Source organism: Carcharhinus amblyrhynchos, chromosome 18 (genome assembly GCF_965287045.1).
Source record: "Carcharhinus amblyrhynchos chromosome 18, sCarAmb.v2.hapA, whole genome shotgun sequence".
NCBI lineage: Eukaryota > Metazoa > Chordata > Chondrichthyes > Carcharhiniformes > Carcharhinidae > Carcharhinus > Carcharhinus amblyrhynchos.
In genome coordinates, this window is record NC_137341.1 from 3,566,647 (window position 1) to 3,583,154 (window position 16,508).

Below are 16,508 nucleotides of genomic sequence, written 5' to 3' on the forward strand. Positions count from 1 at the left end.
ACTATTTCTAGTTTGTACATCAGCAATTTGCAGCCAGCCTGCATCATTGACACTTTGCCATCAACTAAAAAGTGTCGGGATAATTTGCACGTGTGCTGCCAGCCACAGTGCAGGCCAGGGACCTGTCCAACCATTCTTGTTTCCCTTCTGATAGGCAGCAAGCGCTGGTGGTCGTTAGGAGCAAGTTCTTGGAGCTTGTGACCTTCTCTGTAAAGATCGAGACTATCTATTCACCTGCCTTTTATATCCTTTCCAGAGGATCATTAAATCTAACTTTCCATCTTAACTTGCTCTCAGCTTAAATTGCTCTGTTTTTTTTCCCTCTTTTTCACGGATACTGAGTTCATTTCCTCCACGAAACCAACTTGAAGCCATCTTGATTCCCCTGCTTCCTCTGAGCTGCTGACAACTTTGTCAGATGCCAATGCCAACTGGCATTATAAATTGTTCACTCTCCTCACCACCGTCTCCTTTTTCACAAATGAAATCATCACTTCCTGTCTTCAAAGAAAGCTAGCTCTGCCACCCCTCTCTTCATCCCCACCTGCTATGTCTAATTTGTCCTTGCTGTCCAAAATCTTGACTGTCTTGCAATTGCTTAACCCGTTTTCCTGACGGTTTGGATCTCTGCAGTCAGTTGTCCATTGTACTGCAGCGATCTCAAATTATATTCTTCAAGCCTGTAACTCTGGTACATTGTTCTGTTTTGTCCTCTCTTATGGCTACGTGAATACAAATTCCTGAAAAGTTGAGCATGATCCCAAGACTGTTGAAGAACCGCTTAGAGTGGCATCCATCAAAGACGATATGACAAGTCCTTTAAAGTTAACTATTTGGTTTAAATTCCGAGAATCCCTAGAATGCGGAAGGAGGCCATTTGGCCCATCGAACCCACACCGACAACTATCCCACCCAGGCCTTATTTCCCGTAACCCCACTAACCTGCTAATCCCCTGATTCTAAAAATTTTAGATTGGCCAATCCACCCAACCTACACATCTTTGGAATGTGGGAGGAAACTGGAGCGTCTGGAGGAAACCCACACAGACATGGTGAGAACGTGCAAATTTCACAGTCACCCAAGCCAGAAATCGAACCCAGGACCCTGGCACTTTAAAGCAGCAGTGCTAACCACTGTGCCACGTGCTGCCCGACTATTAAAGGTATATTTATTCTGGCCAATGCTCCACATTCAGTCCCAGTAGAAGCTTAAAATTCTAGATTCGTGCTTGCTGAGTCCAGTGGCTGGAGTGTGAACATCTCAAGTACACAGGCCGGCACAGTTCTTGCTCGTTAAAGAAAGATGTGTCTTCCGACTGGTTGTACCTCAATAAATATATAACTGAAGCTCCGTTTGAACACCTCTCAATCTGAACAGTTTTTCTTTGGAAATATGTCAACATTGAGCATACTTGGATTACGATGCTGAGGCTCACTCAAAACAGTCTGCTCTGAAAAATAGCTGCCTGAGAGAAGAACAAAATCCAATCATTACCTATCTGCAGACTAGGGACCCATCATCAACAAAAGCCACTATGAAGATTTCTTCCATTCTTTATATAGTTAAAATCTCTTTGCAAATGCCATCATATCATAAAGCTTATTGTATCAAAGTGCTCCTCAAATAAGCAGCATTTGATCGAAATGCGCAATAGCGTCTGACATTTTTGACAGCAGAAGTAAACGTATCACCAAACCTGTTGCTGAAATAACTCTTATTTTGTAGGTAGTTGGTGTGAACAAAGCTGACCAAAGTGTTTTAATGGATTTTGATGAAAAACATGATCAATATCTGTTACTGCTTCAATACAGGAACAGGTAATGTTGCTTTTTATGCTTCCTGACGCCTTTGTCCTTGTATGTGTTTGGATATTTGAGTGCATTTGACAGCTGAAACGTTGAGTACTGAAAACGACATTTGCTCAGATCATGACATTTTTAAACGGGGAAACTTGATATTGTTATGACACCACTATTACTATAAACATCGTGATCACTAATTTCACAGTTCACTATAAATACTACTTGATCATACTTATGTGGAGGCGAGGGCCTGGTAGTATTATCGCCAGACTATTAATGCAGAGAATCAGCGAATGTTATGAGGCGGCACGGTGGTTAGCACTAGTGCCTCACACACAACGTAAGGGACCCAGATTCAGTTCCAGCCTCGGGTCAGTGTTGGTGTGGAGATTCTCCCCGTGCCTGCGTCGGTTTCCTCTGGATGCTCTGGTTTTCTCCCACAGGCCAAAGATGTGCAGGTGAGATTGATTGGCCATGTTAAATGGTTCCTTAGTGTCAGGGGGTTAGTCAGGTTAATAAGTAGGGTTATGGGGTTCGGGCCGGGATGAGATTGTGGTCGGTGCAGACACGATGGGTCGAATGGCCTCCTTCTGCACTGTAGGGATTCTATGATGCTTGTTGCATTTTCTTGCAACATGTCTTCTTCACAATACGTGGCTATATTGATCGTAAATACAGGTAAAACCAGTTTTTGAGTGGTACCATTTTACAGGAGACGCCGGTTCGAATGAATGAAAGTGATTGATTTGATTTATTATTGTCACATGTATTGGGGTACCATGAAAAGTGTTATTTCTTCTGCACTACACAAACAAAGCACAGCCTTCATTGGGGAGAAGGAAAGGAAAGGGTGCAGAATATAGTGTTACAGTCATTGCTAGGGTGCAGAGATTATAGAACCCTGCAGTGCAGAAAGAGGCCCTTCGGCCCATCGAGTCTGCACCGACACAATCCCACCCAGGCCCTAGCCCCATATCCCTACATATTATACCCACTAATCCCTCTAACCTACGCATCCGTGGACAATAAGGGGCAATTTCTTAGCACGGCCAATCAACCTAACCCGCACATCTTTGGACTGTGGGAGGAAACCGTAGTACCCGGAGGAAACCCACACAGACACAAGGAGAATGTGCAAACTCCACACAGACAGTGACCCGAGCCGGGAATCGAACCCAGGACCTTGGAGCTGTGAAGCAGCAGTGCTAACCACTGTGCTACCGTGCCACCCACTGACAGATGTAAACTGACAGTTCTGTAATCTATGGCACTGGCTTCTCCCCTCATACACCTGAAATCACTTGAACACACACAGACCTCCGTATTAAATCAGCATACCTACTTTCCATGGCCTTTAGTGTTATTAAGATCTTTGTGTGTCTTGCTATAATTCTAAGGGTGAACTGCACAATACCAGCTTGAAGGAAAATCGTTTTTTTTAACGGAATAAACTTGGCCCCACCCATTTCATTAAAAACAATTTTACCCTTATGGCATTATTGCTTTTGTCTTTTTAAGGCAGGAGACAGCCCCAAAATCAGTTTATCATGTTTGATTATATTATCTACCTACTAGTAACCCAGTTTGTTTCACTCTGCCTACTCATTTGAGGGTTGATATTTTCAAAAGTAAACAACATACACTGATACGGGGATCTGGAATAAAAACAGAAAATGCTGGAAGTCACTAAGCATCTTTGGAAAAACAAGAGTGATCATAAATTGATATTTTTCAACCTGAAACGTGAACTCTGTTCCTCCCTCTCTCCGGATGCTTCCTGACCTGCTGAGTAATTTCCAGTGTTTCAATCGTGGCAATGTTGCATAAACTAACTGATCCATACTGGTTTTTATAATTACATTTTCCTTCCTTCCTTCCTGTTTGACCAAGCCGTGACCTGTGACTCTGACCTGTGACGGTTCACCACGTTACTTTCCCCTCTTATTCCCAAACTGATCTTTGTGATTGGAAGTTCATTTCTTTACCACCGAGTGTCTGTAGCAATTTTGGGTTGATTTTAAAATAAAACCTGGAGTTTCCTCGACATTTTTCATTTCTTCACAGGCTATCCATTTGGGTTCCTCTTTGTCAGAATGTCTTAAATTGAGGATGGTTTTCTGTTTTGGGCCTGTGCTGCTGAGGAGTTGCATGAAGTTCATCCTTTTCCTGCTCACCCAATCTTAGCAACGTGCCTTCGTTTGCTTCCTCCAAAGGGTGACACGGTGGTTTGCACTGCTGCCTCACAGCGCAAGGGAGCCAGGGTCAATTCCAGTTTGGTGACTGTGTCTGTGTGGATTTCCTCCGGATGTTCCAATTTCCTCCCGCAGTCCAAAGATGTGCTGGTTAAGTGGATTGGCCGTGCTAAATTAACCCTTAGTGTTCCCAGATGTGTAGGTTAGATGGATCAGACGTGGTAAATGTGTAGGGTTGCGGGATAGGATAGGGGAGAGGGCCTGGGTAAGATGCTCTGTCGGAGAGTGGGTGCAGACTCAGTGGGTCAAACGGCCCATCTGCACCGAAGGGATTTTATGAATCTCCATATTGTGTCCTGTCAGACAGGATTCGGAGAATAACAGGGAAGAAACAGCATGGAGAAGTCCAGCATTTGTCACAACTCGTCTGTGCTGCTGCCTATAATGCATCTCCTCATTAGCAGAAATGTGCTTTTAAGTTCTCGATATGAATGCTGTCAGCTTTCCAACCTCCAGAAATATATTTTATTCATAGAATTTGTATAAGTGTGTTCCAAAATGTTTCAAATTGAAAATTACGAGTAGAATAAAATTTAATTTGCCTCAGTACAATGTGTTCCACTCTTGGCTACCTCTGCAGAATTGTAATTATCTTAATTATTTACCATATACATTTTGTGACAGGCGTATAGCTTCGGGACAAACATTTCCAATTGAAAAGTTACATAAAGTGCAATAGAATTCAACTTTGTTTCATACAGAATCTTTGTCTCTGAGGCGCCTCTGTGCAATTTCAAGATTATTCGTAGTAACAAAGTATGTTCAGTGTCAGGCAGACAGCCCCAAGGGTTCTACCAGTTTACCAGCCACTTAGGTCTTGGGCAACCTTATTGTATCTCTGTGGCACCCAAGCTTCAGTGCGTCTCTCAGCATATTGTCCGGGACCGAAGAATTCTTACTTTTTTTTGCAAAATATACTTTATTTGCAAGTATCTGTGAGACGATCACAAACGTTTCAAAATGGACATCACGCAGCAATAATATTTAGGTTTACTAAATAGATCATGTTGCACTCAATGCTTCAATATAGCCAAAGAAACTTTACAGACATTTCAAAATGGACATTACAAATAGTAATTTATGTTGTTTATAGATATCTAGTTGTTTCCTTAAATGCTTCAATGCAATTGTGATAGCTGCTGTATCCACTTTATATATTCAATGTGAGTTATACAGCCCAAGGGGGTTCTATGCAATTCCCCTCCCCTCTGTTCACTGTGGTTGAAAGGTCTTGGAGAGCGCCCTTCCCATGGAGTCTCTTCGGCGACTACCCCAAGCTTTAGTGCGTCTCTCAGCGTGTAGTCCTGGACTTTGGGATGATCTAGTCTACAACACTCAGTCAGGAATGACTCTTTGCACGAGAAGACCAACAAGTTTCGGGTAGAGCAAAAGGACATCTTTCACCGAGTTGATGACCCTCCAGTAGCTGTTGATGTGTTCAACCCTAGGAACATAAGAACATAACACAAGAAATAGGAGCAGGAGTAGGCCATCTAGACCTTCGAGCCTGCCCCGCCATTCAATAAGATCATGGCTGATCTGTAGTGGCTCAGTTCCGCTTTCCTGCTTTCTCCCCATAACCCTTAATTCCCTTGCCTACCAAAAACCTATCTACCTGTGACTTAAATATATTTAGCGACGTAGCCTCCACCAATTCAACGGGCAGAGAATTCAAGGGATTCACCACCCTTTGAGTGAAGAAGTTCCTCCTCAACTCCGCTCTGAACTGCACCCCCCCACCCCTTATCTTGAGGCTGTGCCCTCTAGTCGTGCTGTCCTTTCTGAGCGGGAAGAATCTCTCTACCTCTACCCTATCCATCCCCTTCATTATCTTATACGTCTCTATAAGATCCCCCTCGTCCTTCTAAACTCCAACGAGTACGGACCCAGTCTATTCAGCCTCTCTTCATAGTTCAACCCCCTCATCTCCGGTATCAGCCTAGTGTGAACCTCCTCTGCACTCCCTCCAAGGCCAAAATATCCTTGCACAAGTGCGGCGACCAAAACTGCGCACAGTACTCCAGCTGCGGCCTAACCAGTGCCCTGTACAGTCGCAGCAAGACCTCACTGCTTTTATATTCTATCCCCCTCGCTATAAAGGCCAGCATCCCATTCGCCTTCTTGATCATCTGCTGCACCTGCAGACTGGGTTTTTGCTTCTCGTGCACAAGGACCCCCAGGTCCCTCTGCACCGGAGCGTGCTGCAGCCTTTCGCCTTTGAAATAGTAATCCCTCCTACTATTATTCCTGCCAAAGTGGATAACCTCACACTTGCTAACATTATACTCCATCTGTCAGGTCCTCACCCACTTGCTCAGCCTATCTAGATCCCTTGCAGACTTTCCACACCCTCCACACAATTTGCTTTTCCACTTATCTTCGTGTCATCAGCAAATTTCGACACCCTACACTCAGGCCCCTCCTCTAGATCATCCTCCTTTAGATCATCTATATAAATGGTCAATAGTTGAGGCCCCAGCACCGATCCCTGCTGCACTCCACTCGTCACCAACCGCCAATCAGAATAGCACCCATTGATACCAACTCTCTGCCTCCTATTAGACAACCAATCCTCTATCCACGATAACACCTTACCCCCAACTCCATGCCCCCTAACCTTCTGAAGCAACCTTTTGTGCGGCACCTTATCAAACGCCTTCTGAAAATCGAGAAACACCACAACCCCCGGTTCTCCTGTGTCTACCGCACTAGTCACATCCTCATAGAGTTCCAATAAATTTGTCAGACACGACTTCCCCTTAACGAATCCGTGCTGCGTCTGCTCTATCAAACAATTCTTCTCAAGGTGCCTCGCTATTTCTTCTTTGATGATGGATCCAAGCATTTTTCCAACAACAGACGTTAAACTAACCGGCCTATAATTCCCTGCCTTTTGCCTGCGATCTTTTTTAAACAGCGGCGTAACATTAGCCATTTTCCAATCTTCCGGCACTTCCCCGGAATCCAGCGAAGTTTGGTAAATAATCACTGAGGCATCCACTATCACCTCTGCCATTTCCTTCAGAACCCTGGGATGCATTCCATCCGGTCCTGGGGACTTGTCCACCATCAGTCCCGCTCATCAATCAAGCACTATATCTCTCGTGACAATAATCGCATTCAGGCCCTCAACTCCTACCATCCTTCTATCTTTAATACCTGGCAAACTATTCACGTCCTCCTCCGTGAAGACCGAGGCAAAAAACTTATTTAAGGCCTCAGCCATTTCCTCATCCCCCACTGCAAAATCCCCCCTCTCATCCTCTGACGGTCCAACATTCACTCTAGCCAGCCTCCTCCTCTTTATATATTTGTAAAAACTCTTACTGTCCTTTTTTATGTTTAGCGCTAGTTTAGCTTCATACTCTATCCTTCCTTCCTTTATCAACTTCTGAGTCAATCTTTGTTGATTTTTAAACCTCTCCCAATCTTCTACTCACCCACTACTTTTAGCCACTCCAAACGCATCAGCTTTTAATTTAATACTCTCCTTTCTTTCCTTTGATAACCACGGCTGATTATCCCTTCTTCTTTGTTCCTTCTTTACCATCGGAATATATTTCTGCTGAGCACCGAAAAAGATCTCCTTAAAGATCCTCCACTGTTCTTCAGCAGTCCTACTGACCAATCTGCGCCCCCAATCTACATTTGCCAATTCCTCTCTCATCCTATCGTACTCCCCTCTGTTCAAACAGAGGACACAGGTCTGGGACCCTACTTTCTCATCCTCCATCTGTATCAAAAACTCAACCATACAATGATCACTCGTCCCAAGAGGATGCCTCACAACAAGGTCCCTCATTCTACCTGCCCCATTACATAACACCAGATCTAAGATAGCTCGCTCCCTCATTGGTTCTAAAGAACAAAAGAGCAAAATCAGCCCGGGAAACAGGCCCTTCGGCCCAACGAGCCCGCGCCGCCATCTCAACACCACCAGTCCACCTCTCTACTCATGACCCTTATCTAATGTTTTATGGCCATCCAGATTGAGGGAAACTGATTTAGGGACAATTTATTCCTGCCAATCAGCCGAAACGGCACATCTTTGGGGTGTGGGAGGAAACCGGAGCACCCGGAGAAAACCCACGCAAGCACGGGGAGAATGCGCAAACTCCCACAGACAGCGGCCCAAATCCATGTATCTGCACAGCAATCAGCGACAGTCACTGAGCTGTCGTCTTGCCCAGTATCTGGTCCAGTTTAGGCACACACTAACGACATGAAGCACTAGGCCAATCTCGAACAACCGAGAGCAGCCCCAGTACGACCCATCGCGTGTATGCCCCTCGTTGGACACGAGTTAGTTCCGTCACACACTGTTCAAAGAAACTATCCCGGCAGCATTTGAAGAACTCTTCCTCAAGCCCACCGCGTCCGACATGGGTCAACCAATCAATATGTGGATTGAAATCCCCCGTAATTATCGCCAAACAGCCCATAGAGTTCTGCGTCACGGAGCTGCTCAGGATGAACCTTGACAAAAAACCACCTCAACTCTCTCTAGACGTTTTTTACAAAGGCACATTCCACAAGGAGCTGAGCAACAGTCTCTACCCCGCCACTGTTACCTTGAGGGTAACGGACAAATAGAGTAAGATTCCAGGATGGCCGAGGGCCTATCTCACAAACAGCCAAGCTAGGATTTGGTGCTTATTTGAAAGTTCTGGTGGCAACGCGTTCTGTCAAATTACCTTGACTCTCTGCTTGAGGAATTATCTGACAGGAAACACCATCTCCTTTTCCCGTATAGCCTCTTGGATGTTACATGCATACCACTGCCCAATAGACTTGTGGTCAAAGGTTTTCTCTGCAGAACTTTTTCCACAAGGGGCAGGTATACAGCGTCGTCCAACTTCTTAGAATGTTCTGTGACATACCCATCCTTTGCAACAATGGGGACAGGTAGAATTTCAGCACTTGGTATTTGCATATCAGGTATTCATGCACAGCTTATTGCAGCCACACACAAAGGTGGCCAACAGAATTACGGCGATGTTGGCAATACACGTATTTTTTCCTACTTTTTAACTGAGGTTTGTACATTGTGTCTCTTTGCCATTTTTTACCCACAAATGAAGGGGAAAATCGCTCGGGTGATGGTCATAGTACAGGAGTGTGGAATGGACTACTGGAGGGCATGCCCTATTCACATCATTGGTGGTGAAATGGAAATGGTCGAGAGTTTCAAGTTTCTAGGTGTCCAGATCCCCAACGACCTGTCTTGGTTCCTCCACATGTATCGTTAAGAAAGCCCACTAACACCTACTTTTCTTGCCCCTTACTTTAAGTCTATACCCTGCGGTCATTGTTCCCTCCTCCAAGGGGAACAATCGCTTCATATCTATGCCCCTCGTAATTTTGTACATCTCAATCACGTCACCCCTCAATCTCCTCTGCTCCAAGAAAAATAAGTTACAGGTGGATTTTAATATAACCCATTGTCAAAATAATCAGTAGAGCATTGCTTATTTATGTTGGAATTGGACCTTCTCTGAATACAAATGCAGATTTAATGATGGCAATAGGAAAAGTTATAAAGATTAGATAACTTGGGTATTGACTTTTAACCCATGGTTTGCTCATCTTGTGAATATTTTAGTGGGTCATTACTGGCAAACTCATTGTAAAGTTCAGTTCTGTGAAAAGTTTTCAAACTATAATTATTTCTGGTGCTGATCTATGTATAATGTATAACATATTTATGATTTGCAAGAACAGCTAATTAGTTGAATGTATTATTAACCAAGGTGCTGTTTTATCTTTAGAATATTGAAAAAATTAAAGGCAAAAGATCCTAAAAAGATTCAGCTGGAGCGTTTAGAGCAAGGATTTTCTATCTATGTAAATGGTGCCAACTCTGAATTAAAGAGGCAATTAAAAGTGGATGCTACTTCAAGATCAGTACGTACAGCGGGTGAGTAAACTGCTTGGATACATACAGAGCAAATAGAAGCAGGAGTTGGCCATTCAGCCCTTCAAGCCTGCTCTCTCTCTCTCCAATATCCCTTGATTCCTTTAGCCCCAGGAACTATGTCTAATTCCTTTATGAAATCACACATTTTGGCCTCAACAACATTCAGTGGCAGTGAATTCCACACATTGATCGCCCTCTGGGTGAAGAAATTTCTCCTCACCTCAGTTCTTAAAGGTTTAACCCTTATCCTCAAACCATGACCCTTAGTCTGTACTCCCTCAGCATTGGAACATTCTTTCTGAATCTACCCTGTCTAATCCTTCAGCTGGTAATGGCTATAACAGAGGAACAAGCTGTTTTACCCAAGGGAATAAACTATATCTTTTCATTCATTGAGATTGCATTGAAACTAGGCATCCCCAATGCCTTCTTCACCACCCTGTCCACCTGTGACTCCACCTGTACCCCGAGACTTCTTTGTTCTGTCACTCTCCCCGGTGCCCTACTGTTAACCCCACCGATCGGCAGCTGAATCTTTAAGAAACTGGTTGGAGTTTTTTATAGAGAATTTTGAAAGGATAATTTAAAAATTCCATTGCAAACCCTTCTTCTTTGGAAGCTTCTTGACTGAGCAGTGGGAGAACGCCATTTAATTCCTGTTTTGAAAGGTCAGCATCTGAATACTGTTGTACCTTATTACTTATCCTGCTAAATTGCTGGTTTTATATTTTATGAATGAAACCATCAAGCTTTGTTAATGTCGAGCCCATCGTGCATTAAAATTACGTTTGCAAAATTAATTTCAGATTCTGCTGCAAGATCAGCTTTGTATCCTGAAGAGTTACCAGAATTTGATGTAGCAAAACGAAGAACCCAAACTGCACCAGGCAAAGTTCATCGTAAGGGTTGGGTGCAGGTAAAGACAAATTGTAATTAAACCCACAGTAGGAACAGTGCAAAACTTTTGCCATCCGTGTGAAACTTTAAGGCCAGAGTCTACCGCTCTCATCTGCATTGCCCAAGTTTCATTTTGTGATGGTGTGAAGCTCACAAAGTTGTCCTGGTCTGACTGTGGCAAAAGAACAGTGTGACATTCCTTCTGTCTCCCTGTCACCTCGAGACACTACCCCAAACTGCTTTGATTAGATGGATAATGCTGTCATTCTAAATATAAAAAGTGCTTTCAAGGTCTTTGGGTCTCTTGGGTACTTCAGACTTAAGCAGAACTTAATTACATTTTGAGATGGAGAGTGCTATCTCTGAACATCAGTACAGTTTACTGGCAGGCAATGTCAATAAGTTGTTGCCATTTGCGAATGCCCCTGAGTCCAGAGGTTATCCTCTTTTCGGCAGTGCCTTGGGATTGAGGATGATTCGTTTCTGCTCAGTTTGATGGGTTCTGAGACGGCCGATAAGTCCAATAAAGAAACAGCAGACTCTGCCACGTGTGGGGCAGGTGCTGCTTGAAGAGTCTGACGGATGAGGAGTTTGGAGGTTTGTGCGCTTTCTCGGATGCCTCGATTTTGCCTCTGTGCCCCTGTGGAAGTGTCTCAATGTGTTTGATGCGTTCCCGAATGAACCATCTCCATTTTGGTTGGTGACCAGCCAGGAACTCCAGTGGGTTGACAGGGATGTTTGATACCTTCACTGATGCTTTGGAGTGTAACTGCAGCATTAGCTTTTGCTAAACTTACAAGTTACTTTAAAATCAGCTTAAAATTCCATTTTTTGGTGGGTTTTTTTCCTTATTGATTTGCAGCATTTCCAGGAATTATTGTAAAGCAGTTCTTATCTGGAATCAGCTGTGATAAGATTTCAGTCGTGGGTTTTTATCAAACCAGATTGTGTTTTGAGATGTACTTGAAGGAGCATGCTGTTTAATGAAAATTTAGTTGAGATATTGTGAGAGAAATAGTTTTTTTTTGTAATGCAAAGGAGCAGTAAATCAAATCTCATTTTAGTTGCGTTTTTTAAGATAAGAACATAAGAAACAGGAGCCGGAGTCGGCCATCTAGCCCTTCGAGCCTGCCCCGCCATTCAATAAGATCAAAGAACAACCCAGCATGGGAAACAGGCCCTTCGGCCCAACGAGCCCGCGCCGCTGCATCTTCCTACACCTACCCTGCCCTGTGTGTATGTGAGTGGAACCCCTAATGTAGCCAGATTCAGGGGAGAATAGTGTCAATTTGTTACACCAGTCAGCCTAAGAGCACGTCTTTGGGGTGTGGGAGGAAACCGGAGCGCCCGGAGGAAACCCACGCAACCACAGGGAGAATGCGCCAAGTCCCACAGATACTGGCCCAAATCCGTGTATCTGCACAGCTAGCAGTGATAGTCACTGAGCTGTTGTGGCGCCCGTCTGCTGGTCCAGGATTAAGCACACACAACGACACGAAGTACTAGACCACTCCCGGAACCTCCAAGAGCAGCCCACGCACGACCCACCGTGTGCATGCTCCTCGTTTGACAACAAGGTGGACCGAGACCTGTGGAATAAAAAGTCAAAACGTTAACATGTAATACTACATTTCCGGTGTCGTCCCGAGGCTCTGACCCAACTTAATACCCTCTACTATAACCCTCCATCCTTGTTTCGCTCATGTGCCTATCTAAGTAAACCTTAAACAAGTCCAACGTGCCTGCCTCCAGCACCCTACTCTGTAGCACGTTCCATACCCCCACGACCCTCTGCGTGAAAAACCTTCCTGTCATATCCAAATTATACTTCTCCCCCCTCACCCTTAGATCGTGACCTCTCGTAATTGTCCCCAATCTAGGGAAAAGCCTACCACTGTTGACTCTATCTATTCCCTTCAGTATTTTATACACCTCTATCAGATCCCCCCTTAATCTCCATCTTTCTAAGGAGAAGAGCCCCAGTTTCTCCAACCTTTCCTCGTAACTCAGTCCTTCCATGCCAGGCAACATCCTGGTAAACCTCCTCTGCATCCTCTCCAGGGTCTCCACGTCCTTCCGGTGGTAAGGTGACCAGAACTGGACGCAGTACTCCAAATGCTGTCTAACCAACGTTCTGTGCAACTGAAGCATTAGACGGCAGCTCTTATACTCTATACCCCTTCCTATAAAGGCTAGCATTCCATAAGCTTTCTTCACAACCTTCTCTACATGGCTGATCTGATGTGGATCAGTTCCACTTTCCGGCTTTCTCCCCATAACCCTTCATTCCCCTGTCCATCAGAAACCTATCTACCCGTGACTTAAATATATTCAGCGAGGTAGCCTCCACCACTTCAATGGGTGAACAAAATAGACAGTACAAGGTCACTCAGTCGGATCATGAATGGCAGTTACGAGGCAGAATACTCGGAGCACTGGAACGTTGTCTTTAAAGTGCCAACATCTTTTTTGAGGGGCAGAAATGACGACTTTGACAGATTTTGTTTTGGCAGTGTACATGAAAGGTGATCGTATTAAGAAATGCCACCCAGAAGGAAAAAGAGGAAAGCTTTAACTCAATTTGTGACCCTCTTTTAAAGTGTCCAGTCAAATAAATTTGTCTGACCAGTTGCTTACTTTAGTTCATTTATTTAGCGTCACAAGTAGGCTTACATTAACACAATGATGGGTTGCTGTGAAAATCCCGTAGTCACTACACTCTGGTGTTTATTTGGGTACACTGAGGGAGAATTTAGCACCGTCAATCCACCTAACCAGCACGTCTTTTGGACTGTGGGAGGAAACTGGAGTACCTGGAGGAAACCCACGCTGACTCAGGGAGAAGGTGCAGACTCCACACAGATAGTTACCCAAGTCAAGAATTGAACCAGGGTCTCAGGCGCTGTGAGGCAGCAGTGTGCCACCCTTTTGCCCCACTTAACCTTGTCCATATAATGGTACATGGGCCTAAAGTACTTGGAATTTATCTTTCATTTAGCTTCATGCAGAGAAAATTGGACATGAATAATTTTCAGCACCTTTTGATGTGCGACCCTGTTGCCCAGTGTCATCAGACTTTGCATTATTGGCCCAAATGTGTTTGATTAGCATATGTTTCAGGTACACAGATGTTGTCAGTAAATGTTTAAACGGTGAATTTTTCTGCCCCATGTCTCTGTTTTGAGTCTTCAGGATTCAGAAAGGTGCAATTTTAACACAACACCATTGGTGATGTCTCTTATCAGACAAAAATAATTGTATTTCTTCCACAAATCCATAGTATAGATTTCAGTAAGGTCAGAACTGCTGAATCCTGACAGACATGGATTGCAGGTTGGTGTACTCAGTGCCACTGAGACTGGAACCTGCAATCAGAAGTATAAAGTGAGGGCTCTATCGTTTTATCATCAGATTCTGTACGTGGTAAGGCATATTAAGTTCTGACAAATATAAACTTGCATTTCATGACAGAGTTCAGTCCATATTAAAACCGAGAAAGGAGCACAGTTACACCTTGGTCCACCTGTAGTAGATTATTCGGATGATTTTGAAGCTTACGAAAGTGTGAATATGGAGACTGAGGATATACCTTGTAACTGCTCCCAGGTAACTTTAAACAAAACGCATGCTAATGCAATGTCTGCCACAATATTTTTATACAACTTCACTCAACCAGTGTTTTTTTTTTAACTCTACTAGATTGTCTTCCGGAGTGGTCACTGTCCTGCTGAAAGCTCCCACTGAACACCCCCCGCTGCCCACACCCTCTTCCGTTTATTGTGGGGAGGGAGTTGCAGATTTCCTTTTCCCTCTGCGAGCACTGTTTCCCAATATCGCCACAGAATGCCTTGCCTCCAATTTTAAGGTTGCCCCTCAGCCACCCCTCCCCCTCACCGAGGAAAAAGCTTCTCCCAGTCGACCCGACTGAATCTTTCCAACGTCAGGATCAGGCCCAATGTGGGGAGGATTTACAGCACAGAATCATAGAATCCCTGCAGTGCAGAAGAGATCATTCAGCCCTCTGATTCTGCGCCGACTCTCTGACAGGGTGACTTATCCAGGCCCATTAGACATGATAGAATCCACAGTTCAGAAACAGGCTGTTCAACCCAGCTGGTCTAAATGGTGTTTATGTCCCACATGAATGTCCTCCTTCTTTAATTAGCTCTTCCCATCCTACCCGTTTATCACTCTGTTCAGTTATCCCTCAAGCCTTCTCTCCTTCATCAATCCTATAAAGAACAAAGAAAAATTACAGCACAGGAACAGACCCTTCTGTCCTCCAACCCTGCACCAACCATGCTGCCCAACTTAACTAAAACCCTCTACCCTTCCGGGGACCATATCCCTCTATTCCCATCCTATTCCTGTATTTAAAAGTCACGACCGTATCTGCTTCCACTGCCTCCCCCAGCAACGAGTTCCAGGCACCCACTACTCTCTGTTTAAAAAAAACCTGCCTCATATATATCTCCTTTAAACCTTGCCCTTCGTACCTTAAACCTCTGCCCCCTAGTAATTGACTGTTCCAATGTGGGGGAAAAAAGCTCTGACCCTCCACTCTGTCCATGCCTCTCATAATCTTGTAGACTTCTATCAGGTCGCCCCTCAATCTCTGTCATTCCAGTGAGAGCAAACCAAGTTTCTCCAACCTCTCCTCATGGCTAATGCCCTCTGTACCAGGCAACATCCTGGTAAATCTTTTCTGTATCTTCTCCAGAGCCACCACATCATCCATTCATGAGATTCTCACCTGCAATCTCAGAAGACCTGAATTATGGTTCAGTTATTTAGTTATTAAAATCCCATGCCTCCTTGGATTTTCCATGCTTCTGTGATCTATCTTGATTCAGTTTACTTCATCGGATTGGGCTATTCTTTTCACGGCCTCTTGTTAAAACTCTATAATTGCTTTCCTGGTTCCCAATTCTTCAGTGATGATTCATACGTGGGCTGCAATGGAAAATCCTTTTTCTCAAGGGGGGAAAGACCATCTTATCATTTAAGAGAATGTAAACTGGCTGCTTGAGGTTAGGGTATTTATTGCAGTAACAGCAACTTGAATTTAAATAGCGCCTTCAAAATAAAAGAAAATGTTCCAAGTCGTTTCACGGAAACGGAAGCATAAATCTGAAGAAGATTGCTGGGAACTATAATCGAAATGTTGCTTAAAGATGTGTGTTTTACCAGAGGATGAATGGGGAGAGACTGGTTTAGGGAAGGGGTGAAGCTGCAGTAAAGGGAGGCCTGGAGCATTGAGCCTCCCTAACTGACTGACTGCATGGCTGCCAGTGCTCTCATGACAAGTGCTGCCTTTTGCTCCAGATTGTCAGTTACACTTAATTCCTTTCCCTCAATTTCTTGCAGATTTTTGCTGATGATTCTTCCAGGAACAAAGGAAACTCTTGTTTCTTGTCAAAGCCTTCCTTCAAAAAACCTGAAAGGATATCAGATAAAAGCTGTTGTGACGGCAATGACAAAATACTCCTGAACATGCAAGATGTTAAGGTGTGTGTTGGCAGTTCAAATTAATCCCCGTGTATAAATGGCATTTGTCAATTAATATTTAATGGTAAAATCAGTCGTAAATAATACAGCGAGTGCGGCATTTCCTCAATACTGCACTGCAGTATTAGCTT

General features: G+C 44.2%; 1 protein-coding gene across 4 annotated transcripts in view; it reads left to right on the forward strand.

The window, feature by feature from the left end:
• The window catches only part of katnip (katanin interacting protein), a 126,998-nt gene that overhangs the window by 18,694 nt on the left and 91,796 nt on the right, over positions 1–16,508 (forward strand). For 3 of the 4 annotated variants that reach the window (XM_080206271.1, XM_080206273.1, XM_080206272.1), the window contains exons 3-7: positions 1,727–1,818; positions 9,824–9,972; positions 10,779–10,888; positions 14,341–14,475; positions 16,237–16,377. In XM_080206271.1, coding sequence (XP_080062397.1) covers positions 1,727–1,818; positions 9,824–9,972; positions 10,779–10,888; positions 14,341–14,475; positions 16,237–16,377 — 627 coding nt within the window. The remainder of the gene's footprint in view (positions 1–1,726; positions 1,819–9,823; positions 9,973–10,778; positions 10,889–14,340; positions 14,476–16,236; positions 16,378–16,508) is intronic. The other variant, XM_080206275.1, reaches the window with a different exon arrangement.